A 25,122-nucleotide genomic window follows, 5' to 3' on the forward strand; every position below is an offset into this window, starting at 1 on the left:
TGTGATCCCTCCTGACTGAGCCTCCCCAAGTATAGGGATTACAAGCGTTTGCCAGGCGGCTCTGCCTCTATCTTTCCAGGTCAGTCTAATTCTAGTAAGAATGGCCAAAGAGCCGGGCATGGTGGCACACACTTGTAATCCCAGCCCTTGGGAGGCTGAGACAAGTAGATCGCATAGGTTTGAAGCCAGCCTCAGCTACTGAGTGAGGCTCTCACAACTTAGTGAGACCCTGTTTCCAAATAAAATATAAAAAATAGGTTTGAGAGTATAGCCTGGAGGTAGAAAAGTCCCTTGGTTCTACCCCCGCACCACACACACACAAAAAGAGCAGGGTGTGGTAGTGCACGCTTGTAATCCTAGCATTCGGGAGGCTGAGACAGGAGAAGTGTGGTTTGCAGACAGCCTTAGCTACTACTTAGTGAGGCCCTTTGCAACTCAGTGAGACCGTTTCAAAATAAAGAATTAAAAATTGGGCTGGGGGTGTAGCTTGAAGGTAGAATGCCCCAGGGTTTCATCCCTGGTACTGCAAAAAAAAAAAAAAAAAAAAAAAAAGAAGGCCAAAAGGTAAGTGCTCTGGCTTGGCTCGCCCTGTGTGGCTTGCAACAGTCAGTCAACCCTTGTTAATCAACTGGGCTTCTAGAGTCTTGCCCAGAAAACAGAAGGAATCCTGGTTGCTTCCCTATCCCTCCTCCCCTTTCCAGGGCAGAAAAGAGAGCTGTCAAAGAACCTAGAAAAAGAAATTCTTTTACAGCTGGGCATGGTGGTGCACACTTGTAATCCCAGTACTTGGGAGGCTGAGACAGGAGGATGCAGGTCTGTGGCCAGCGTCAGCTACTTAGTGAGGCCCTCTGCCACTTAGTGAGACTCTGCTTCAAAAATAAAAAATATGCTGGGCGTGGTGGAGCACACTTGTAATCTCCACGCTTGGGAGGCAGCCACGCTACCTTAAGAGACCATGTTTCCAAATAAAAAAGTATAAAGCCGGGCGTGGTGGCACACGCTTGTAATCCTCGCATTTGAGAGGCTAAGACAGGAGGATTGCGCAGGTTCAAAGCCAGCCTCAGCTGGCTTAAGAGACCCTATTTCCTAATAAAAATATAAAATAGGTGTCTAGGAGTGTAGCCCGGAGGTAGATGGGTTTCCAGGAACCTCAGTACGACCAAATAAATAAATAAATAAATAATAAAAATATAAAAAATAAAAAATAGGGCTGGGGTGTAACTTGGAGTTGGAATGCCCCTAGGTTCAATCCCTAATACGGCAAAAAAAAAAAAAAAAAGAAAAAGAAAAAGAAAAAAAAAAAAAATATATATATATATATAAAGTCCTTTTAGAGCTGAGCGTGGTAGCACATGCTTATAATCCCAGCACTTGGGAAGCTGAGACAGGAGGATCGCGGTTTTGTTGCCAGCCTCAGCATCTTAGTGAGGCCCTCTACAACTTAGTGAAACTCTATTTCAAAAATAAAGAATAAAAAAATCAGACTGGGGGTGTAGCTTGGAAGTAGATTGGCCCTGGATTCAATCCCCAGCACCACAATAAAAAAAAAAGAAAAGAAAAAAGAATTCCTTTGAGTTTCTTATTCCAGGCACAACAAATCTCCTTTTGGAAACCTCTCTCAAACTAGAGCTCTCCCTTCCATCCTAACTGACTGACTGCTCATTCAGCCCAGCCATTCAGCAGGTATTTATTGAGCACACCACTGAGCAAGGTACTGGGGAGCACAGTCCTTGCTCTTACGGGATCCAAGACCCAGCAGGGAGAAAGGGACCTTAATCAGATCACTCCCGACCTGTGCAGTGACAGGCTGGGAGGGGCTGGCCGAGGAGGGCTTCTAGGGAGTGGCATTGGTGCCGAGGCAGGAAGGATGGCTAGGTGCTGAATACATGGAGGAAGACAGAGCATAAGAGGTAAGTAAAGAGGAATGGGGAAAGGCCCTGGGACTGGAGGGACCTTGGCAAGGTAGTCAAGGAGCTTGGACTGCTGGGTCAGCGGGAACCAAGCCATACCAGGGCTTAGCAACTGGGGTAAAATACTGGTCTTTATCCAGAGCACTGGGGGACAATTAGAGTTTGGGGCCCAGGGATGGCATGGTCAAATATGCCTTTCTGATGGTTCTGCTGGCTCTGGAGTGAAGAGACTAGCAGGGGCCAGAGAGGATATTGTGAGCATCCCATCTCCTGGCCTCATGAGGAGCCCTGAGGGCACAGTGTCCCCACCTGCACCTCCATATGACCTCCAAAGTGACCAGACCTCTGCTCTGAGCACCCTTCACTGCCAACGTGGGCCTTGTGCCCACCACACTGCTAATCGAGCCTCGAGCTTCAATCTCCCTGGGAAATCCCCATTCCTTAAAACTCAGTTCAGCCGGGCGTGGTGGCGCACGCTTGTAATCCCCACGCCTGGGAGGCAGAGACAGGAGGATCGCGCAGGTTCGAAGCCAGCCGCGCGCGCTGGCTTAGGAGACCCTGTTTCCTAAGCCAAATAAAATGTAAAAAGAGGTCTGGGAGTATAGCCTGGAGGTAGAAGGGCTTCCAGGAATCCCAGTACCACCAAAAACAAAAAACAAAACAAAAAAAAACACCTCAGTTCAGAAGTACACAGCAGGCGAGTAAATAAATGAACAATAAGGACTTTCCTATTTAAACTCATGTATTCTTTCTCCAGCTATGTTAACACTCAGCATGCGTCAATGAACTAGAGGCCTATATGCCCACCTTGCCCAACCCAGTCTACAGAATAGCACACAGAGGCCTTACCTGGTTTGGTGTCTGGTGGAGGCAGCAGCAGCTCTCGGAGCTGGGAGTCCTTAACATCCTCAATCCAGCGGAGGTCCAGGAGCCGCAACGCCGGCAGTGGGGCTGAGCCAAGGGCAGAGACAGAGAGCCAGGAGCAGCCGGAAAGCACCAACTCCTGCAGGCCTAGGGGACAAGGAGTCAGGGAGCAGATGCTTACTAGGTGGCCTCCTTCCAGGCCTACCCTACCCTATCCTGCTTGCCACCCGACCCTACCTTGCAGTCGGTTAAGAAGCCACATGAGCTGCTTCTTGGAGACACCTGTCCAGCTGAGGTCCAGGGCCCGGGGCTGGCGGCGAACCACTCCACTGAGCATGGGCGGGGTTAGTGATTTCCGCCGGCTCAAGTCCATTCGAGGCCACAGACGCTTGTCATAGCACCTGGCGGCCACAAGGGGGAGACAGAGACCTCAGCCTCAGCTTTCAGGGAGCCCACAATTCCACATCCCACTCTGTCCTGGCCCACACAGATAGCTGCATAGTAAGAAGCCCCAGGCCTTGGGCCAAGAGCACTGCATTTTGGACTCGACTCCACCACTAACTGGATGCAAGACCCTGGGCAAGTCCATTCCTCTCCCTGAGCCAGAGAGGCCTCATTTATAAAATGAAGATAATGATCCAGACTCTGCCTGCCCACAGGGCTGCTGTAAGATCAAATGGGGTAATTACAGTTTGCAGGCCTTACAGCTTTTAAAACATTTGGCCAAATAACTACACAAACACTGTGCACACTATTTGATGTAATGCCAAAGGGATCTGTAAGCAGACCCCAGCTCCCTACCTCTGACTCCTTGATTTCTTCCTTGCTAAATTATGGTGGCTCATTGGCATTTCTCATCTCCTTATCTTCACCATCTCTTTGTGTGTGTGTGTGTGTGTGTGTGTGTGTGTGTGTGTGTGTGTGTGTGTGTGTGGTACTGGGGATTGAACCCACGGGTATTCTGCCTCTGAGCTACATGCCCAGCCCTATTTTTTTTAATTGGGAAACAGGGTCTCACTAAGTTGTGGAGGGCCTCACTACGTTGCAGAAGCTGGCTGTGAACCTGCGGGTCCTTGTCTCAGTCTCCCAAGGATTATGGGTGTGCACCACCATAACCAGCTAGTCTCCACCATCTTGAGCCAGCTGCCCAATGCTGAACTTTTCTGTTTGATTACCAGGTTCCTCTAACTGAAACATAAACTCCACAAGGGCAAACTTGGCCTTTTTCACTTCTGCAGTATCCAACACACAGTATCCAAGGACAGGTTATTTGCTGCACATTTTTTGAATGAATGAACGAACTACTTAAAAGTTTCCACTAAGCACTCCTCCTCAACACACCTCATTTATACTGTTGCATTTTTTGCTGGGGGTGGGTGTGTGCTGGGGATTGAACACTAGAACATTGTACCTCTGAGCTACACCCCGAGCCCAATTCCCCCCACCACCATGGTACTAGGGATGGAACCCAGGGGCATTCTACCACTGAGCTACACCACCAGGCTTATTTTGTTCATTTATTTATTTATTTCTGCTGGGGATTTAATCAGGGGCATTCTATCTCTGAGATATACCCCCAGTCCTATTTTTTATTCCTTATCTTGAAACAGGGCCTCATCAACTTGCTGGAACTGGTCTGGAACCTGTGATCCTCCTGTCTCAGCCTCCCAAATACTGGGAACACAAGAGCACGCACCAGCACGCGTGCAGCTTTGCATCTATTCCCCCAATGTTTATGGAAAGGCTGGTGGGTTCCAGGTACTGAAAGTACACAGACAAATGAGGTCTGAACAAAGTTAAACAGGTTTCCTTACCCCAACACTTCAAAAGCTTTGATTAATCTAGCATGTAGCAAATGGGAGGGCTTCCCCAACATTTCATAGCCAGGTGTGGCAACGCACACGTGTAATCCCAGTACTTGAGAGGCTGAGACAGGAGGATCGCAGGTTCGTGGCCAGCCTCAGTGACTTAGTGAAGCCCTCTGCAACTTGCTAAGACCCTGTTTCCAAATAAAGATAAAATAGGTTCTGGGAGATATAGCTCAGAGCTAGAATGCCCTGAGTTGCAGCCCCAGTACCACAAAAATAAAACAAAACAAAATATTTCAAAGAACCATTCCCCAGTTCTCCTATTAACACTTTGTGGTACACTCAGGTTCCTCTGGATTCAGTTTGACAATTGCCTTCTAATTCAGTAGTTCTCAAAAGTATGTCAGAAAATTCCCACTGGACTACATGAGATGTCAGCGCAATAAATAGGGCCCAGGAAACCTTACCTTACCCACTCCCACCACCCATATATCTTTTTTGGTAATGGGGCTTGAACCCAAGGCATTCTTCCCCCAAGTTACATCCCAGACCTACCTACCTACCTTTCTTTCTCTCTTTCTTTCTTTCTTTAAGTTCAAACAGGGTTTTTCTAAATTATTGAGGGCCTCACTAAACTGCTGAGGCTGGCCTCGAACTTGCAATCCTGTCTAAACCTCCCAAGTGCTGGGATTACAGGTGTGCGCCAATGCACCTGGCTCTACCACCATGCTTCTTTCTCTTTAAGAAGCCCTGCCCTGGAAGAGAGATTCTCAAAATCCAGACATTTGCTGTCTTACTTCCTGCACAACATGAATTTATTTTTAAATCATCTCCCCCTTTTGTGGTACCGGGGACTGAACCCAGGGGCATTCTACTTCTGAGCTAAATCCCAGCCCTATTTCATTTTATTTTGAAATGGGGTCTTGCTAGATTGATAAGTCTTGAACCTGTAATCCTCCTGTCTCAGCCTCCCAAATACTGGGGTTACAGGCGTGCTAGCTACCGTGCGTGCTAGCTACCGTGCCTGGCTTTAAATTATCCCTCTTTGTATTGTTCAGATGTGGCAGTGCATGTCTATCATCCCAGTACTTGGAAGGCTGAGAGGACAGCACGTTTGTGGCCAGCCTCAGCTACTTAGGACCATGGCAACTTACTGAGACACTGTTTCAAAATAAAGAATTAAAAAAACAAAAACAAACAACAGTATTGTGTCATAAATATGCTAAGCTTAAAAGTAAATATGATAAAATGATTAAGTTCTAGCCAGGAGTTACTGTGGCTTCCCCTTACTATCTAAAAACCACTTGAGAGGTGTTAAAGATACAAAAGCCCCTGATAATTTTTGTTTGTTTTGTTTTAGTACTGAAGACTGAACCCAGGAGCATTCTACCTTCAAGCTACACTCTCGGCCCTTTTTTAAAAATCTGAAGCCAGGCGTGGTGGCGCTCGCTTGTAATCCCAGCATTGGGGGGCTGAGACTGAAGGATCGCAGTTCGTGGGCAGCCTCAGCTACTTAGGCCCTCTGCAACTCAGTATGACCCTGTTTCAAAAATTTTAAAAATGGAATAAAAACTAAAAATGAATTTTAAAAAATGGGGCTGGGCTGTAGATGAGATAGAATGCCCCTGGGTTCCATACCCAGTACCACATAGATTTAAAAAAATAAAGAATAAAAATAGACTTAGGGGTGTAGCTCCAAGGTAGAATGACTGAGTTCAATCCCCAATACTGCATAAATAAGTAAGTAAGTAACTAAATACATAAATAAACAAGACAATAAATAATAAATAATATTTAATAAGTATTATTAAATTATTAATTATTTATTGATGATAATTTAATATTAATTATTAAATTATTAATTTAATAATAATAATAAATAAGGCAAGTAGGTAGTCAGGGTGGCATGTGCCTGGAATCAGCTATTCAGAAGATCAAGGCAGAAGGATCCCTTGAGCCCAGGCATTTGGAGCCAGCCCAAGACAATATGGCAAGACCCGAAACCAAAAAACAAATAAGACCCACCAGGTGTACTCCAGAACCTCAAGTAACACTTAGGGACACTGACACATTCACCTTTCCCTCCTCCCTCCCTTCTGGCTTTCTAGTCTCTCCTGCAGATTCTTTCCACTTATCCAGTAAACATTTCCAAATCTCTAATTTTGGGGAGGGGGCACTGGGGACCCAACCCAGAAAAATTCTACCTCTGAGATACTCCCCCAACCTTTTTAAATTTTTTAACTTTGAAACAAGGTCTCAGCCAAGTGTGGTGGGGCATTCTTGTAATCCCAGTACTTGGGAGGCGGAGACGGGGATCACAAGTTCAAAGCCAGCCTTGGCAACATAGCAAGACTTTCAGAAACCTAATGAGACCCTCCCCTCCCTCCCTCCCTCCTTTCCTCCTTTCCTTCCTTCTTTCTTTCTTTCTCTCTCTCTTTCCCCAGTACTGAGGATAGAACCCAGGGGCATTCTACCTCTGAGCTACATCCCCAGCCCCTAATTTTTATTCTGAAACAGGGTCTCACTGAGTTGCAAAGGGCCTCATTAAAGCTGAGGCTGGCTGCGAATTGTGACCCTCCTGTCTCAGCCTCCCAAGTACTGAGATTACAGGCATGCACCACCACACCAGGCTAAAAAAGATGAATTTTATTTTTTATTTTTATTTACTTATTTATTGGTGGTACTAGGGGTAGAACCTAGGAGATTTCCTACCTCCGGGCTATACTCCCAGTCCTATTTTATATTTTATTCAGAAACAGGGTCTCACTAAGTTTCTGAGAGCCTCACTAAGTAGCTGAGGCTGGCTTCGGACCTGTGCGATCCTCCTGGTCTCAGCCTCCCAAGTGAGGGGATTACAAGCGTGCACCACCACACCCGGCCAATGAGACCCTTTTCTAAAGAAATAAAATTGGGCTGGGAGTATAGCTTGGAGGTAGAATGCCTCTAGGTCTGATCCCCAACACCAAAAAAGAAAAAGAAAGAAACAGGGTCTCAAATTGGTGAGGCTGGCTTTAAACTACTTGTAATGCTGCTGTCCTGGCATGCACCACCAAGACTGGCAAATCTCTCCTATTTGCTTGTTTTGGTGGAACTGGGGATAGAAGCCAGGGTTCTTCTGCCTCTGGATACATCTCCAGTCCTGTTTTACTTTATTTATTTATTTATTTATTTATTTATTTATTTATTTATGCAGGTCTGGGGATGGGACCCAGGAGCTAAATCCCCTGCCCTATTTTTTATTCTTTATTTTTTGAAGCAGGGTTTCACTAAGCTGCAGAAGGCCTCATTAAGTAACTGAGGCTGTCCACAAACTGCGATCCTCCCAAATGCTGGGATTACAAGCGTGTATCACCATGCCCTGCTTTTTTTTTTTTTTTGGTGGTGGTACTGGGGTTCCTGGAAACCTAAACACCTCCGGGCTACACTCCCAGACACCTATTTTTTATATTTTTATTTGGAAACAGGGTCTCTTAAGCCAGTGAGGCTGGCTTCCAACCTGCGCAATCCTCCTGTCTCTGCCTCCCAAGTGTGGGAATTACAAGCGTGTGCCACCATGCCCGGCTACCATGCTCTGCTTTTTATTTTAGTTTAGTTTTAGTTTTTGTGTGTTTGGTACCAGGAGTTGAACCCAGAGGCATCCTATGACTGAGCTACACTCCTCGTCCTATTTTTTTTTTTTTTCTGTATTGGAAATAGAACCCAGAAGCATTCTACTTCTGAGCTACACTCCCAGCCCTATTTTTTAGTCTTTATTTTGAAACAGGGTCTCACTGAGTTGCAAGGACCTCACTAAGTAGTAGCTGAGGCTGTCTGCGAACCTGGATCCTTCTGTCTCAGCCTCCCATACACTAGAATTACAAGCAGGTGCCACTATACCTGGCTCCCTAGTTCTATTTTTATTCTTTATTTTGAAACAGGGTCTCACTAAATTGTGGAGGGCCTAAGTAAGCCTAAGTAACTGAGGGTGGCCGCAAACCTGCAGTCCTCTTGTCGCAGCCTCCCAAGTACTGAGATTACAAGCGGGCACCACCACACCCAGCTGTTATATTTTATTGAAACAAGATTTTGCTAAAAATTACTGAGGTTGGCTTTGAACTTGAAATCCTCCTGTCTGAGAAATCTCTCCAATCCTAAGAATGAAAAGGAAGGTATAAATACCTACCCTCACCCCACTTCTGTCCCTTTTCTCTTCTCACTGAGTTAACTCCTCCTCCATCCATAGCCTCTCTACCTCCTCAGACCCGGCCGTGAGTTTCAGGTTATCTGTTGCTGCTTCCTTTACCCCTCCTGAACTGTCTGCACTTGGAAGGGAATACCATGCTCCTTGGGAGCATACAGAGGTCCCAGAAGTGCTTCTGCATCACACTCCACAGAGCCAGGCCAAACCACCTGCAGACCCGCAATGCTGTCAGTGCCAATTCATTCTTTTTTTATTTTTTATGGGTCTGGGGATGAAACCCAGGGGCATTCTACCTCTGAGCTGCACCCTCAACCCTATTTTTTAATTATTTTGAAACCGGGACTCACTGAGTTGCAAAGGGCCTCACTAAGTAGCTGAGGCTGTCCGCGAACTGCGATCCTCCGGTCTCAGCCTCCCGAATGCTGGGATTACAAGCGTGCGCTGCCACACCCAGCTTCTAATTCATTGTGCATATGCTGTGTGCCTAGGCCAGGAAGACCAATCGCCCCGGCCCCTCCAGGGTGCAGCTCCAGTACCTTCACTTCCAGAAGTCTCCCGAACCTCTTGGATGGAGCCAACCAGTCCCACTGCACTTTTTTTTTTTTTTGTACTAGTAATTGCATCCAGTAATTCTACCTCTGAGCTACGTTCCCAGTCCTGTCTTAATTTTTTTTTTTTTTTTTTTTTTTTGTGGTACCAGAGATGGAACCCAGGGGCACTGTACCTTCAAGGTATACCCCCAGCCCTATTACTTAGTCTTTTTTATTCCATTTTTATTTTATTTATTTATTTATTTATTTATTTATCTATTTTGGTGGTACTGGGGTTCCTGGAAACCCTTCTACCTCCAGGCTGCACTCCCAGATCTATTTTATATTTTTTAATTTATATTTTTTTATTTGGAAACAGGGTCTCTTAAGCCAGTGTAGCTGGCTTCGAACCTGCGCTATCTAACTGTCTCCGCCTCCCAAGAGCAGGGATTACAAGCGTGCACCACCTCACCTGGCTAGTCTTTTTTATTTTTTAAACAGGGTCTCACTGAGTTACAAAGGGCCTCACTAAATAGCTGAGGTTGTCCACGAACCACGATCCTCCAGTCTCTGCCTCCCGAATGCTGGGATTACGAGTGTGTGCCAAAACACCTGGCATCCTATCTTAATTTTTATTTTGAAACAAGATCATGCTAAATTGATGCTGGCCACAAGCTACACACCCAGCACTTTTTTTTTTTTTGGTACTGGAAATTCAAACCATGGGGGAATTCTGCCTCAAAGCTATACCTCCAGCGAATTTATTTATTTATTTTTGTGGTACTAGAGATCGAATCCAGAGGCATTCTACCTCTGGATTTCCTTATTTGGAAAGAGGGTCTCAATAGGTCAATGAGAATCTCACTACTTGCTGGGGCTGTCCTTGAACCTGTGATCCTCCAGTATTAGCCTCCTAAATACTGGGATTATAGGTGTGCAACACTACGCCCGACCCTATTTTATTTTATTATTTTATTATTATTTTTTGGTGGTACTGGGGTTCCTGGAAGCCCTTCTACCTCCGGGCTACACTCCCAGACCTAATTTTATATTTTTGAAACAGGGTCTCTTACGCCAGCGCAGCTGGCTTCAAACCTGAGCGATCCTCCTGTCTCCGCCTCCCAAGTGCGGGGATTACAAGCTTGCGCCACCACGCCTGGCCCTATTTTATTTTTTACTTTGAAACAGGGTCTTGCTAAACTGTTGAGGTGGCTGTGAACCTGCAATCCTCCCGTCTCAGCCTTTCAAGTACTGAGATTACAGGTAAGCAACACCACACCTGGTTTTCTTGTAATTATTAAATATGAATGGCAGCCAAATGTGAGATAACCAGATTGCAGATTCACGGCCAGCCTCAGCTACTTACTGAGGCCTCTGCAACTTAGTGAGACCCTGTTTCAAAATAAAGAATAAAATATAGAGCTGGGGGTATAGCTCAGAGGTAGAATTGCCCCTGGGTTCTACCACTAGTACTGCAAAAAAAAAAAAAAAAAAAAGATAGATAGATAGGTGAACGTATATGAATGGCAGCCAATAATCACTGGGGGTCCTAATGACATCAAGCATCCAGCTTCCACTGGGCATGAAGCAAGTTCACTAGATGAAGTTCTTGCTATACAATCCAGAGATACAGTCCACTGTAACTGAGGTGGTAAGGACATGGTAAGTCAACTTGGGGACCAGGACAGTGGAGCATGCTGAGGAGACGATGCCTGAACCAAGACTGTGAGGAACATGGTTGATATTGCTATTCCAGCCAGGAGAGGGAAGGAAGAGAGTAGAGCCTGTGCATATGCTAAGGAGAGACAACATGGAGCCCTGCACCTGAGGCAGCAGGACGAAAGGACAACTCATCCTGTGGTGATGGTGACTACAGCAATAACATGTTTATCCAAGCTTTACTACCCGCCAACTACTGTTCTTTGCATTAAGCATTTAAACCTCAAAACCGCCCCAGGGATCATTATCTTCTTTCTACAGTTAAGGAAAATGAGGCCCAGAGAGGTTAAGAAACTCATTCAAGGTCCCACAGCTGCAAAGTCAGACTTAAACCAGGATGGTCTGGATGGAGAGCCAAACCCTAAGCAGAAGGACAGGGCAGGGGTGAGCCGGGCGGGCTGGCACATGCTTGTAATCCCAGTACTTGGGAGGTGGAGACAGGATGATCAGAGGTTCAAAGCCAGCCTCAGCTACTTAGGCTCTCAGCAACTTACTGAGACCCTGTTTCCAAATAAAATATAAAATAAAGCCGGGCATGGTGGCACACGCTTGTAATCCCAGCATTTGGGAGGCTGAGACTGGAGGATCGCAGTTCGAGGACAGCCTCAGCTACTTAGTGAGGCCCTTTGCAACTTAGTGAGACCCAGTTTCAAAATAAAGAATAAAAAATAGAGCAGGGGATGTAGCTCGGAGGTAGAATGCTCCTGGGTTCCATCCTCAGACCCACAAAATAAAATAAAATAAAAAATAAAAATAAAAAATAGATCTGGGAGTGTCGCACAGAGGTAGAAGGCCCCTGGGTTCCATCCCTAGTACCAAAAAAAGAAATCCTATTTACAAATTCAGTGCCAAGCCAGGCTTGATGGCATACTCCTGTAATCCCAGTAGTTGGGTGGCTGAGAAAAAAAGATAGGTTCGCGTCCAGCACCCCCCCCAAAAAAAGAGGCAGTGGTGAGGCTGCACAGGCAGCTTGGGGTAAGGGGACCATGCCAAGGAGGGCTAGAACGCCAGGCCACTGACTGTCCTTGACCACAAAGCCCAGGTGAAGAGCTTGAGTGTGGGAATCTAAATCCCTGCTCGCCACCCCATGCGTGGGGTGACCCCAGACAAATTACCTGTCTAAGCATCCATGTCCCAAACCAATACCATATGGTGAAAGAGAGCACACGAAAGGTTTGTTGTGATGATGAAGGGAGCCGGGATGGGGACGTGCTTAGCACAGTCGCTGGGTCCTGGTTTGTGTGGAAGGCCACTGAGGGTGCCAGGAGCCACAGACAGTTCTAAGCCGGGTTATAATAACTGAGGCAACAGCGGGAAGGACTCTTCAGAGCCAAGACACGCCATCATCCTGGACACGCAGGGCTATCTACGCTCCCTAACTTGTTCACCTTCTCCTGAACTCCAGCCAGCCCTGACAGTCGCCCGCAAAACCCTACATTCTAGTCCTAAGCCTCATCCTGCAGAAGCCTCCCGGGACGCAGAGCTCCTCGTTGTTCTCCACCTCTGGCCCTGGCTGCAGCCACTTCTCCCTTGGCTCCTCCAATCTGCCAGCCTCCAGGCCTTCATCTCCTGACCCCAGCTGGCCATATCTTGTGTCCAGTCCCTCCCTGTCCATGTCCTTGACTGCGACTCCATGCCTCCTCCACGCCCCACCCCTGCCTGTCCTCCCCCACTGCCTGGCCTACCAGCTCCAGAAGATGGAAGCCACCAGACAGGAAAGCCTCAACTTGCTGCTCTCCCACCTGCAAACCTCCATTAAAAAAAAAAAAAAAAAAAAGTAGGCTGGGCGTGGTGGCACATGCTTGTAATCCCAGCATTTGGGAGGCTGAGACAGGAGAATCGTGGTTCATGGGCAGCCTCAACTACTTAGTGAGGCCCTTTGCAACCCAGTGAGACCCTGTTTCAAAAATAAAGAATAAAAAATAGGGCTGGGGGTGTAGCTCAGAGGTAGAATGCCCCTGGTTTCCACCCCCAGTACCGCCAAAAAAAAAAGTATATGGGAAGATGTATATATATAAAATTTGCAAATGCTGTACCACTTTATGTTAAAGAAACCTGAGGCCAGGTATGGTGGAGCATGCTTGTAATCCCAGTACTTGGAAGGCTGAGACAGGATGATCACAGGTTAGAGGACAGCCTCAGCAAGTAGTAAGACTTTCATCAACCTAGCAAGACCATGTTTCCAAATAAGAAATAAAATTGGTCTGGGATGTAGCTCAGAGGTAGAATGCCTCTGGTTTCAATTCCTAGTACCACACAAAAAAGGAAAGTATCCTCAGTTTTGGTATCCTGAAGGGCACGGGGTCTTATAAAACGAGTCCCCCAGAGCTGGACGTGGTGGCACACGCTTGTAATCCCAGTGCTTAGGAGGCTGAGACAGGAGGATCACACAGGTTCGAAGCCAGCCTCAGCTACTTAGTGACACTCTCAGCAACTTAGTGAGACCCTGTTTCCAAATAAAGTATAAAATAGGTCTGGGAGTATAGCCCAGAGGTAGAAAGCCCCTGGGTTCCATCTCTGGAAAGAAAGAAAGAAAGAAAGAAAGAAAGAAAGAAAGAAAGAAAGAAAGAAAGGATAAAACCAGTCCCCCAGAGATACTAAGGTAGGACTGTATTAATATGAATGCCAGACTAAGAATGAGGACACTAGGGTCTCAAGAGGTTAGCCATCAGGGCACAGGTGAGGAAACCCATAGGTATGAGGCTACAGGCTCCATGGTAACCACTGTACAGTATGGCTTCTCTGTTTTGTCCACTTCCAACCACAAGTCTCCCCTTGAGGCAGAAATCAAGTTACTTTTTAGTTCTGGGTCCCAGATACTAGGCACAGAGCCGGCCTTGAAAGGATGTCAGCAAATATCTCAACACCCAAGGAGGTGGGAATCCCTTGCAACTCCTCTATCTGCTTCTATGTTGCAGACTGGGAGCTCTTCAAGGGCACAGGTCTATTGTTCTGTGGATACAAAGGCTGGGTTTAAGCTGGGAGTGACAGTACACAGTGTAATCCCAGTAACTGGGAGGCTGAGACAGGAGGATCACAAGCTCATGGCCAGCCTCGGTAATGTGGTGAGACTCTTGCCGATCTAGTGAGACCGTGTTTCAAAATAAAAATAAAATAGGGCTGAGGGTTGAACGAGGAGATAGAATGCCCCTGGGTTCAATCCCTAGTACCACCAAAAAAAGAAAAAGCAAAAAAGCTGGGCTTTCAATACATCCTTTTAACCGGGTGAATAATAATGATCACTATTTAGACCTTGAGTGTTAACAACGTCTATGTCACAGCTGCTCCGCTCAGTTCTCTTTAAGTACCTGCTTGCAGAAACACCAGGAAGGGAGAGCTTCGATTACCCCGGTTTTATAGATGAAAACACCAAGACATGGGGATGTTAAGAAACTGGCCCAAGGGCATACAGCTCATCAGAGAAAAAACAAGTCTGAAGCAGGCCTTTGCCTCCAGAGCTTGTGCTTAGGCCCGTGGCTCTGCGGACCAAAGCCAGGGTGGGCCCTCCAGATCTCAGAGAAAGAGGGTGGGTCTGAGTTCTCAAATGTCCCTCATTCCTTCACAGGTCCCTGGCTGTGAGCAGGTCAGCCAACGCTTGGGAAGCGCTCAGCCCAAGCCCCATCACTGTGCACACGGGAAGAGCATTCTCAAGCATCTACATTGGCCTTGGTCCTGGGCTGGAGACAAAGATAAAACAGATACAGTCTGCGCCTCCACCCCAGAAGGATGGAAACCAGAAAATGCGTAACAGAACAAAGGCTGTCAAAATGAGACTGTCTCTGTGCGCTTCATCAGGGGAACAGAGTGCTCTGGGGGTTTTGCAGAAAGGAGAAATCTTAGGCTTAGAAGGGTGACGGACACTTCTTTTTTGTGTGTATGGTACTAGGGATTGAACCGAGGGGCATTCTACCTGAGCTACACCTCCAGCCCTTTATTATTTTTTTTGTTTTGAAACAGGGTCTCGCTAGGTTACTGAGAGTCTCACTCTGTTGCCGATGCTTGTCTCGAAACTGCGATCCTCCCGTCTCAGCCTCCTAAGTACTGGGATTACAGGCATGTGTCACACCTGGCTGTGGCAGATATTTTTTCTTTTTTTTTGGGTGGTACTGGGGTTCCTGGAAGCCATTCTACCTCCGGGCTACACTCCCAGACCTCTTTTTACATTTTTATTTGGAAACAGGGTCTCCTAAGCCAGCACGCGGCTGGCTTCGAACCTGCGCGATCCTCCTGTCTCTGCCTCCCAAGCGCGGGGATTACAAGCGTGCGCCACCACGCCCGGCTGTGGCAGATATTTCTGAACAAGGTTCAGGAGGCTGTGGGAACATTTGTGGGGTAAAGGAAGAGGATGGGCCGAGTCAGGTTTCAGCATGGCTGGGTAGAGCAAGGCCACCCCAGCAAAGGGCTTTCTCTATGTAAATGGAACCAATAGTCAAACTGTCCTCAAGAAGAGAAAGCATGAAAAGTAAGAAGTGCGTCACAGCACTTAACACTGTGCTCAGCAACACTAACCACTCACAGAAACAACAGCTAGGAGGGAAGATGCTGAACCCAGAGGGCCTAGCCGAGCTCAAATTCCTGGTTCTACCACTTCCTCTCCACATGACCTTGGGCCTCAGATTCATCTAAAAAAGGGGAATGATTGCCAGGCATGGTGGCGCACCCCTGTAACCCTAGTACCTGGGAGGCTGACGGAAAGATCACAGATTCGAGGCCAGCCTCAGCAATTTAGCGAGGCTCTTGGCAACTTATTAAGACCCTGTTTCCAAATAACAAATAGGACAGCGGTATAGCTCCAAACTAGGAAAGTGGGGAAACAATGTCCTCTTCACAAAGTTGTCCTGAGGGTTAAGTGAATTCATAAATGGAAGGCAGCTATGAGACAGGAGGATCACAGGCTACCCTTGGCAACTTACTGAGATCCTCCCTGTTTCAAAAATAAAAAAATAAGCAGGGTATGGTGTTACACACTTGTAATCCCAGTACTCGGGAGGCTGAGACAGAGGATCATGAGTTTGAGGCCAGCCACAGCAACTTAGTGAGGCCCTCAATAACTTAGTGATACCCTGTTTCCAAATAAAAAATAAAATAGGGCTGAGGGAATAGCTCAGAGGTAGAATGTCCTTGGGTTACATCCCAGTACCAAATATATATATGTACACAAAAATAAAAATTAAAAAATTGTCAGAGCCAGGCATGGTGGCACATGCCTATAATCCAAGTACTTGGGAGGCTGAGACAGAAGGATCACAGGTACAAGGTCAGTCTCAGCAAATTACTGAGATTCTGTTTTGGTTTTTTTTTTTTTTTTTTTTTGGTGGTACTGGGGGTGGAACCCAGAGGCTTTCTACCTCCGGGCTATACTCCCAGACCTATTTTATATTTTGTTTGGACACAGGGTCTAAGTTGCTGAGAGCCTCACTAAGTAGCTGACACTGGCTTCAAACCCGTGCAATCCTCCTGTCTCAGCCTCCCAAGCGCAGGGATTACAAGCGTGCGCCACCACACCCGGCATTGAGACTCTGTTTAAAATATAAAATAAAGCCAAGTGTGGTGATACACAGCCGTAATTCCAGTATTTGGGAGGCTGAGACAGGAGGATTGCAGGTTCAAGACCAGTCTCAGCAACTTAATGAGGCTCTCAGAAGCCTAGCGAGACCCTGTTTCAAAACAAAGAATAAAAAGGGAGCTGGACATGGTGGTGCATGCTTGTAATCCCAGCACTTGGGAGGCTGAGACAGGAGGATCATGGTTTTCGGACAGCTTCAGCTACTTAGTGAGGTCCTTTGCAACTCAGTGAGACCCTGTTTCAAAATAAAGAATAAAATATAGAGCTGGGGGTGTAGCTCGGAGGTAGAATGCCCTTGGGTTCCATCCGCAATACCACAAAAAAAGGGGGGGTTGGGGGTATATCTCAGAGGCAGAATACCCTTGGGTTCAATTCCTAGTATCATACACACAAAAATAAATAAATACATAAAAAATAAAATAAAATAAATAAAATGGGCTGGGGTGTAGCTCAGAGGTAGAAGAGAATGCCCCTGGGGTTCAATTCCTAGTACTACCAAAAATAAGTAAATAAGTAAATGGAAGGCAGCCTCGTGCAGTATCTATGAAAGCATCAGACTATGACATGTATATACGATAAAAATACAAGGCCCAGAGAGGATCAGAGACCTACTGCAGGTCATAGCGAGCGAGTGAGAAGCACGAGGGCAGCAGAACTCAGGCTTGTCCAGCCACTCACCAGCGGCTCCACGTCCGACAGACGCGCATGCAGATGCACAGCTCCCGGGGCCCAAGGTGCTGGAAGACGCGAAGCCAGGCGGCCCGCGGCAAGGGGTGGTCGGATCCAGCAGCCAGGGGCAGCGTGTCGGGCTCAGGACTTCGAGGCGGGGGCCGCACCACATGCCGCTCCAGCTGTGGAGGCCGGGGCGGTGGGGCAGGACCCAGGGGCCAGCTGAGCAGGGGCCCCCCACTGCCAGGGCGCACAGCCCGCCGCCCCCCGCGGTTCTCCTTTTCGCCAGAGCTGCCCCGGGCTGGCCGCCGCCCATTCCGGGCCTCGCCGGGTGCCTCGTCCTCACTCAGCGATGTGCCTGATGAGTCGGAGTCCGAGTCGGAGTCCGAGGAAGAAGAAGAGGTGTCAGGCACCCGCTCCAGCAGCTGGCACATCCGCTTGAAACGCTCTAGCTTCTCCCTCTGTGGGGAGGGGGCTGGAACTGCAGGGCCCTCGGCAGAGGCCAAGGGTGGCTTGGGTTTCTGCAAGGAGACAGGGAGAGGCTGTTCTAGGGCTTGGGACCCACTTTCCCACCCCCCTACCCATAAGGAGTCACCAGGGGGGAAGGATAGCTCAAGGCATGGTCCCGAGTTCTAAACTGCTCCCAACAATGTGACACCTTGGCCATCTCTGGGTTTGTTTCCTTATCTGGATGATGAAGGCACTAACTCAGAGAAGTAAAGCCTCGTGGGGTTGAATGGCTTATGAGTTTCCCAGGCAGAGAGGGGCATGGGTAGAGACCTAGCTCTGAGTGCTGGCTTGCCCGTCAACTCTGTGTGACCTTGTGAAGCCCATTTCATCATCTTCAACACAGAACTGCTGGACTAGACAATTCTGAGTGTCCATTCCACAACGAGCAGCGATGATCGTCTGGCCCCGTGGGGAGCACCTCACACGCGCTGACTCATTAAGTTCTCACAGCGCTCTAATGTGAGCAGCAACCTGGGCCGCTCTTCTGCCCCCTTCACTACCGGGGATTGAATCCTAGGGCATTCTACCTTCGAGCTATATCCCTGCATCCCCAGCCCTATTTTATTTTTAAATTTTGAAACAGGGTCTCACTAAATTACTGAAGCTATCCTCAAACCTGTGATTCTCCTGTTTCATCCTCCCATGTGCTGGGATCACAGACGTGTGCCACCACACCCAGCTCTGGTCATTAATTTTGGAGAAATTAAGGCTCAGAGAACAACTGATTTGCCCAAAGTTACAAACTGACAAAAAAGTAGAAGCAGGTTTAAACACAATCATGCAGACTTCTTGCAAAATATTCTGGCTTCACTGTATGACTTTGGATAAGTCTACTAGCCTCTCTGGGCTCCATTTCCCTTGAATCTAGGTAAACTGCAATTTTTTTTTTTTTTTTTTTTTCCGGTACTGGGGCTGGAACCCAGGGGTTTTCTACCTCCTAGACTTTTTTTTTTTCATATTTTATTTAAAAACAGGGTCTAAGTTGTTGAGGGCCTCACTAAGTAGCAGAGGCTGGCTGTGAACCTGCTATCTTCCTGTCTCAGCCTCTCAAGTACTGGGATTACAAGTGTGTGTCACCATGCCCAGGCTGGTAAACTGCATTTTCTAGGAAACTGAGGCTCAAAGCAGCTGACAAGTCTCTAAGACCATTCAAAGAATCAGTGGTTGGGCAGGAATTTGAACTCAGTTCTTCCCCCTTTAAGGCTAGATGATACCCAAGGGCTCTTGGGAAGCCAGGGGTTCTAGTGACCTGGATCAAACCCACTTTTCCTCCCAACTCTTTCTAGGGGTCCAGATGCCACTGGGGCCACATGGGGCTGGGGCAGGGCAAGGTGAGCAGGAAGGGACAGGTATCTGTGGTGGAGGGTGGGGCAAGGGAAGGTGGGAAGGGGGGAGGAGGTCCCCGGCACACCTCCCAGTTCTCGGGAGGGAGCCCAGGGTGGCAAGACGAGAATGCCTGGCTTGGATTCAGAACCCTGGGGGGCAGAAGGCCAGGGCCGCCTGGGTCCGATCCTCGGAGGAGGCAGGCGTCTCCACCCACCTTCTTCAGGTGCCTCTCTCGGCCTCCTTTCACCTACCAGGATAAGAGGGAGATATGGGGGAAGGGAGAGACCCCATTAGGCCATAAAGACCTGTAAAACTAAAGCCCATGCCCTCCTTGTAGACTACAAATCCCAGAAGCCCCCATCCCAGGGAGAACTGAGCATGCTCACCTTGCAGCCAGTGTCCAGGCTCACTGAGCATGCTCTCATCTCCTCTTTCTTCCCCTCCGGCTCTTTCCAGCCCCTCCCTCCTCCTCCATAGCAGTTAGTTTGAGCATGCTCTCTCCTTCCTCCCTAACCCACCCAGGGCTCCCAAAGCCTCCCAGCCTGTGCCAGTTCCCCTTCACGGGCACTTTTCCTTCACAGCCAACATGCTCTACCCTAAGCTACTCCTGAACTACATCTCCCAACAACCCCTAAGGAAACCAACAGAGCTCAGGTCTCCAGGCTCACCCCACCAAAAAAAAAAAAAAAAAGCCAGAACTACAGCTCCCAGGATCCCATGTGGGCTGGACCTAATGAGCATGCCCCATGGCTCACCTTTTTCCGTGGGGTGGGGGGCTCATTCCCTGCCTCCCTCTCCTTTCGTTTGGGGGGCCCAGGCATGTCCTCAGGGGGAGGCCCGGCAGGTAGAGGGCCCTTCCGCCTGGGTGGGGGCGGTGGAAGCGGAGGCTCCTCCGTCAGCTTCCATCCACTCCCAAGGCTGGCTCCCTCCTCACCGTTGTCAGCCCTGCGGCGGCCTGGCCCCTCACCTGAATCCTGGGAAGATGGAGGCTGGGGGTGAGGCTCTACGCAGCTCCCAACCCCCCACTTACTAAGAGCCCAGCCCCTGCCTGCCCCTACCTTGCTGGTGCGGCCTTCCTGGGTGCAGCGAGGGCACTCCCAGCAGTTGGGGATCTCTGCATTGATGACACCCTCAGCCTTCCCCATCTGTAGGCAAGAGGGCAGGGAGGTGGATGGAGGGTGCCAGTGAAGCCAAGGCAGTGTGGCCCACCCCCTCACTCCCTGACAATCTGCCCCACCCCAGACTCCAGGCTCCCCGGGCTATCACCTTCAGGCAGCCAGGGTGGACGATCTCGTTGCAGATTGTACACTCCATGAGGCTCAAACCAAATTTCTCTTCCTCTCCCTCCACTGTGTCCTCCTTCCCAGCCTCCCCACACAAGAGGCACACAGCTGTGTGTGGGAGCACGGGCTGTTGGGGGAGAGGGGGCATCAGGGACCCCAAAAGCAAGCAACAAGGGAAAGACTTCCTTCTGGGGACCCTGGCCAGCTGCTGGATGAGGTTCAGAACCCATGGGCCAAGCCGGGGCAAATCCTGAATTTGTTCCTTTTTGGCAGGATGACCTCCAACAACTGACTTAACCTCGAGTCTGTTTCTGCAACTGCAAAATGAGGTGAAGAATCCTCCCTTTACAAGACTGGTAGAAGAATGAGATAATACATAAGGGACATTTGATACACAGTTATTACTATTGAGATTGTTACAGCCGGATCCAGGGCCAGTGTGACCCTGAAATTATAGCTGGCTTCAGGAAGGGAGGGAGACAATGGGCAAATTCGACGATAATATTCAGAGAGGGCTGGAGAAGACACTGCAGCAGCTTGGGGCGATTTTGAGGTTGCTCAATGGGCAGCCCCAGGGTGGCTCTGATCCTACAGTGAACCCAGTTTTAGCAAGACCCTTGGGAACACTAAAGGCAGCTGCCCAGTCCTGGGAAAAATGGGAGCAATCTAACCAATGTGACTTTGGGAAGGACAATGGTAACACTAAACTACATCAGAGATGCTGAAGTTGTGAAGACAAGATCGAGGAAGAAGGGGGAGGAGGAAGAAGAAACAGGAAAAGTGAGGCAAGGAGTTGAGGGACAAAGGAAGAGAAGGGCCGTGGGGGGAAGAGTCCAACCAGGAAAGAGTGGCTAGAGGAAGGGAGGTGGTGGTGTGGGGAGGGGGATGCAGGATGCAGCTGGCTCCTCATGGCTGCAGGGAAAGGGCCACTCTCTGAAGCCCAGGGATGCTCAAAGGCTGAGGAAGGCAGGGAGGAAACCCGTTTCCCTGATACCTACTGTGTGTGCTAGGCCTCTTGGTAGGCACGTTCATACCCATGCCATTGTTTAATCTTTACAACTCAGCAAAGGAAACCTTTTACAAAGAAGGTACCTGAGATTCAAAGTGAGTTGCTTAAGGTCACATCAAGGAGAAGCCTGGCTTCAAACCCAAGACCACCCTGAGGAGGGAAGATGAGGCCAGAGAAATACCAGCACTCTTCCCGAGACTCCCTTGCCTGGGGTAAGGTTACAGCAAGGGCTGAGCTTTCTACAGCTCTGTGCCTCTGACAGCAGCGAAAGGAGAAGACTGGGCCTGGGTCAGATTCTTCTGTGCATCCTGACATTGCCCCTCACTTGGAGATAACAATGGACACTTAAAACAAGCCAGTGAATGGCTAGAGGAAGTAAATGAGGGAACAGCTACCCTACAGTACACTCTAGGAAGGAGCCACCAGCCACCCTGGAAAGGTGCCCAGGAGAAAGATACTTCTGGAGACGTGTGCCGCTCCGAAGGGACCCAGCAGTGGTGGGGTAGCACTCACGGCAGTGCACTGCCGGAGCAGGCACGACTGCTTCATGCGCCCGGGCCCCCCGAACTTCTTCATGTCTCGGCAGAAGTGGCAGTCCCCGCACTCAGTTCGCACACAGGCCCGGCAGCGGCGGCAGCGGGTTCGGCGTCGGCGCGCTCCGGCCCCCGGCCCCCGGCTGCTCGACGACATTGGGGGCGTCAGCAACGCCGAGGGCTGTGGGGAGACGATGGCAGGGTCAGGTGGGCCCACTGGGGCCTGGCAGGGGAGACTTCTGGCAGCTCCCCCCAACCACGGACAGCCAGAGCTCGTACTACTACCCAGGGGGACAAGGAGGTCACCCCTCCTGTGTGTGCGTCCTGGGGTAGGGGGCCACTCCCACTCCCCGGAGCCTCTCCCTATAGCAGCTCATCTAGTTCCTCTGGGAACCCTGAGAACTGACTTCCTGACCTCACTCCTCCCTCAGCCTCGCCTCCTCCGCACCTCTGGCCCTCCCTGGCCCAGGGAGGAGGAAGGGACACAGGAGCCTCTCCTGACATCCCCAAGCCAAAACTCCAGAGAAGACCGGGAACTCCTTGTCTATAGCATTACTTCAGGGAGATCCCAACTCTTCCCGTTACCCACCCCAGGCTCTCCCAATCTAAAAGCCCCAGATTTACCTTCAAGATACCAACAGATTCCTGGATAGATAGAAGTACCAGATTTTTCTTTCTCCCTTTCTCAAGGGTAACAGCCATCCAATCTCTCTTCCTCCCAAATCTTGACAGCCTCATCAGATCCAATGGGATCTTTGGCCCCCATCCCTAGCGACCCACTCTGCCCACAAAACTTCCCAGGACTCTTACACCAAGAAGCTTCTTCAGAGTCCCATATTAGCCCAGAATCTCAACTCCATCCCCCACAGAGCTCCTGCTCCTCCCAGCCATCCTCTAGGATCCCTCAGGTCAATCTGGGCAATCTCCCAGATTCCCTGGGATTCCAGAATCCAGCCTGACAGCCCTGTAGAACTTGGAATGGGCTCAGTGTTAGATTCCCCCAGCTTCCCAGGCTGCTTTCCATCCCTAATTGTAATCCCCAGGGCTCCACTCCCCATGGAAACCAGATCCTCTAAGATCCCATATGGACTCAGCAGGCCTGGAGGGTCTCTTCCCAGTGAGAGTCTTACCCTGGCTTCCCCCTCTCCAGGGACTTCCAGACCCATCCATGGGGGCAAGGGGCCCTCCAGCGCTCCAGGGGAGGGGCCTAGAGGGCGGCGACTGCAGGCGGGGGTGGGGGGTCTGTAAGGGGAAGCAGGGTCTGGGAAGGCAGGCCAGTTCTCCAGGGTTGAGAGGTTATAGGAAGGAGGGCTGGAGATGAGGAGTTTGGAGCACGGGGAGGGTGAGGCTGGGGGCGGGGAAGGTAGAGAGAGGCCGGGCTGAGGATGAATGGGAGTGGGAGCTGCCCAAGTCTGGGGGTGAGGAGGAGCCGCATGAACCCACCTCACACGTGTCCCGGGAGCCATCTCTCCCTTCTCGGCAGCTCCCGGCGGGTCGGCGGCCATCGGCGGCGGGGGGGCCGGGCGGCGCGGGGCGCGGAACGCTCAGAACGCCGGGGTCCACGGCCCCCCGAGGGCGCTCGGCCCCTCCCTCCGGCGGAGGCCGGGACAGCGGCGAGTGGAGATGGGGGGCGCCGGGGGCGAGGCCCTCCCACGGGCTGCGGCGCGGCCCTTCCAGGGGGAGGTCCTGCTCTGGGGGGCTCAGTCCCTCGGCCCCCCAAGGCCAACGGGGGCTCCTCGGGCGCAGGATGCTCAGCTTCTGCCCGGGCCCCACTCAGTCCCGGGTCCGAGTCCCAGTTCCCCTCCCCCTACCCTGCCCCGCCTCTCCCCAGCGCCCCCGGCTCTTTAACTGGCCCCTTCCGGGCTCCCACTGCCCAGGGGTCCAGAGACCGGCCTGGGCCCCCCCACCGTTTCCGGGGTTCAGGCCCCACCCACCCCCGGTTCCCGGGGAGGGGGGGGTCGCTGTAACCTGCCCCCCTCCCCTGGGCCCGCCCGTGGACTGCGGCCCCCTGCCCTACGGCTACAGGTCGAACGGAAGGGGGGTGAAGGAAGCTGCTCCGACCCCGCCCCCCCAGCCCGCGCGCACCCCCGCCCTTTCCCCCTCCCCCCAGCGCGCGACCCTCGGGAGATAGGGATTTAAATAAAATTTGAATAAATCCCCCTTCTCAAACGGAAGGGTGGGAGGAAAGGGTGAGGGGGGGCAGGGAAGGGGGGTGGGGACAGTTGGGGTGCCTCAGCCCCCCTGGTCCCCCAGCCCCGCGCTGCTCCGGCCCGGGGCCCTGGCCGCCTCTCTCATCCCTCCTCAGCTCCTTCCTCCTTCCTTCTCTCTTCCCCCTCCCCTCCCTCCTCCTTCCCTCCTCCTTCTCCTCCTTACTCCCTCCTCTCCCAAAGGAACCCCGCCCCCTGCCCCCTCCCTCCCCCACAGCTCCACGTTCCAGGACGAGCGCGCGCGGAGCACCACGGGAGTTGTAGTCGTACGGGCTCAGGAGCTACCGCGGGGACAAGGAGACGCGGGGGCCAGCGGCACTACAAACAAGATGGCGGAGGGCGTGCCGAGCCGGGCGCCGAGGATGCCGGGAATTATAGTCCGATGGCCCCGAGGCTCCCCGTTGCAGAACATAGAGAAGGAGCGGGAACGATGACTACAAACAAGATGGCCTTCTCCCCCGGCCCGACCTCCTTCCCAGGCGCTCACACGCCCTCCTGTCCACAACCCTCCGCGTGTGTAGTACCTGACGGGAGTCGCAGTCCATCAGCTGCCTTCCCGCTGCCATTTCTACTCGTCAGGAACAATGGAAAGGTGAAAAGCAACGAGGACTACAAACAAGATGGCGGAAGAGGGGCGTACACCTGACTAGTAGCCGATCTTATGAGGTGCGATGGGATTAGTAGTTTCCTAGCCTTCTAGTTTTCCTTAAGAATGGCGGAACCGGGAGGATAAAGAGACTACCATAAAGATGGCAGACTACCTAGTCGCTCCTGGTCGCCCCATTCTGCCACCTTGGGCACCTCACCCGCCTGCAAGATGAAAATCCCGCACCGGGCGGCGCAAAGCCTGACGGGAGTTGCAGTCTTCCCGGCCCTTCTCTATTCTCTTCAGTTGAAACAATGGAAGGGAACAGGGCGGGGACTACCGCGAAGATGGCGGCTGCAGGAAAGTGGGGACGGCAGCCTGGGATTTGTAGTCCAAGCGCCAAGAGATATTCCCTGCGGAAA

At 50.5% G+C, this 25,122-nt stretch overlaps 1 protein-coding gene across 6 annotated transcripts in view; it reads right to left on the reverse strand.

Annotated features, from left to right (window-relative positions):
- FBXL19 (F-box and leucine rich repeat protein 19) overlaps positions 1 to 24,680 on the reverse strand; it is a gene marked incomplete at both ends in the record, with an annotated part of 29,522 nt that extends 4,842 nt beyond the window's left edge. Inside the window, 9 exons of one of the 6 annotated variants that reach the window (XM_080703426.1) lie at positions 2,760 to 2,921; positions 3,012 to 3,175; positions 17,256 to 17,767; positions 19,297 to 19,329; positions 19,838 to 20,056; positions 20,141 to 20,227; positions 20,349 to 20,492; positions 21,888 to 22,088; positions 24,639 to 24,680. In XM_080703426.1, coding sequence (XP_080559552.1) covers positions 2,760 to 2,921; positions 3,012 to 3,175; positions 17,256 to 17,767; positions 19,297 to 19,329; positions 19,838 to 20,056; positions 20,141 to 20,227; positions 20,349 to 20,492; positions 21,888 to 22,088; positions 24,639 to 24,680 — 1,564 coding nt within the window. Of the gene's footprint in view, positions 1 to 2,759; positions 2,922 to 3,011; positions 3,176 to 17,255; positions 17,768 to 19,167; positions 19,330 to 19,837; positions 20,072 to 20,140; positions 20,228 to 20,348; positions 20,493 to 21,887; positions 22,089 to 23,037; positions 23,074 to 24,638 lie in introns of those variants that run through there. The other 5 variants (XM_080703423.1, XM_080703424.1, XM_080703425.1 and 2 more) reach the window with 5 other exon arrangements.
- Positions 24,681 to 25,122: the final 442 nt, after the last annotated feature.

Source organism: Muscardinus avellanarius (genome assembly GCF_963383645.1).
Source record: "Muscardinus avellanarius genome assembly, chromosome: 10".
NCBI lineage: Eukaryota > Metazoa > Chordata > Mammalia > Rodentia > Gliridae > Muscardinus > Muscardinus avellanarius.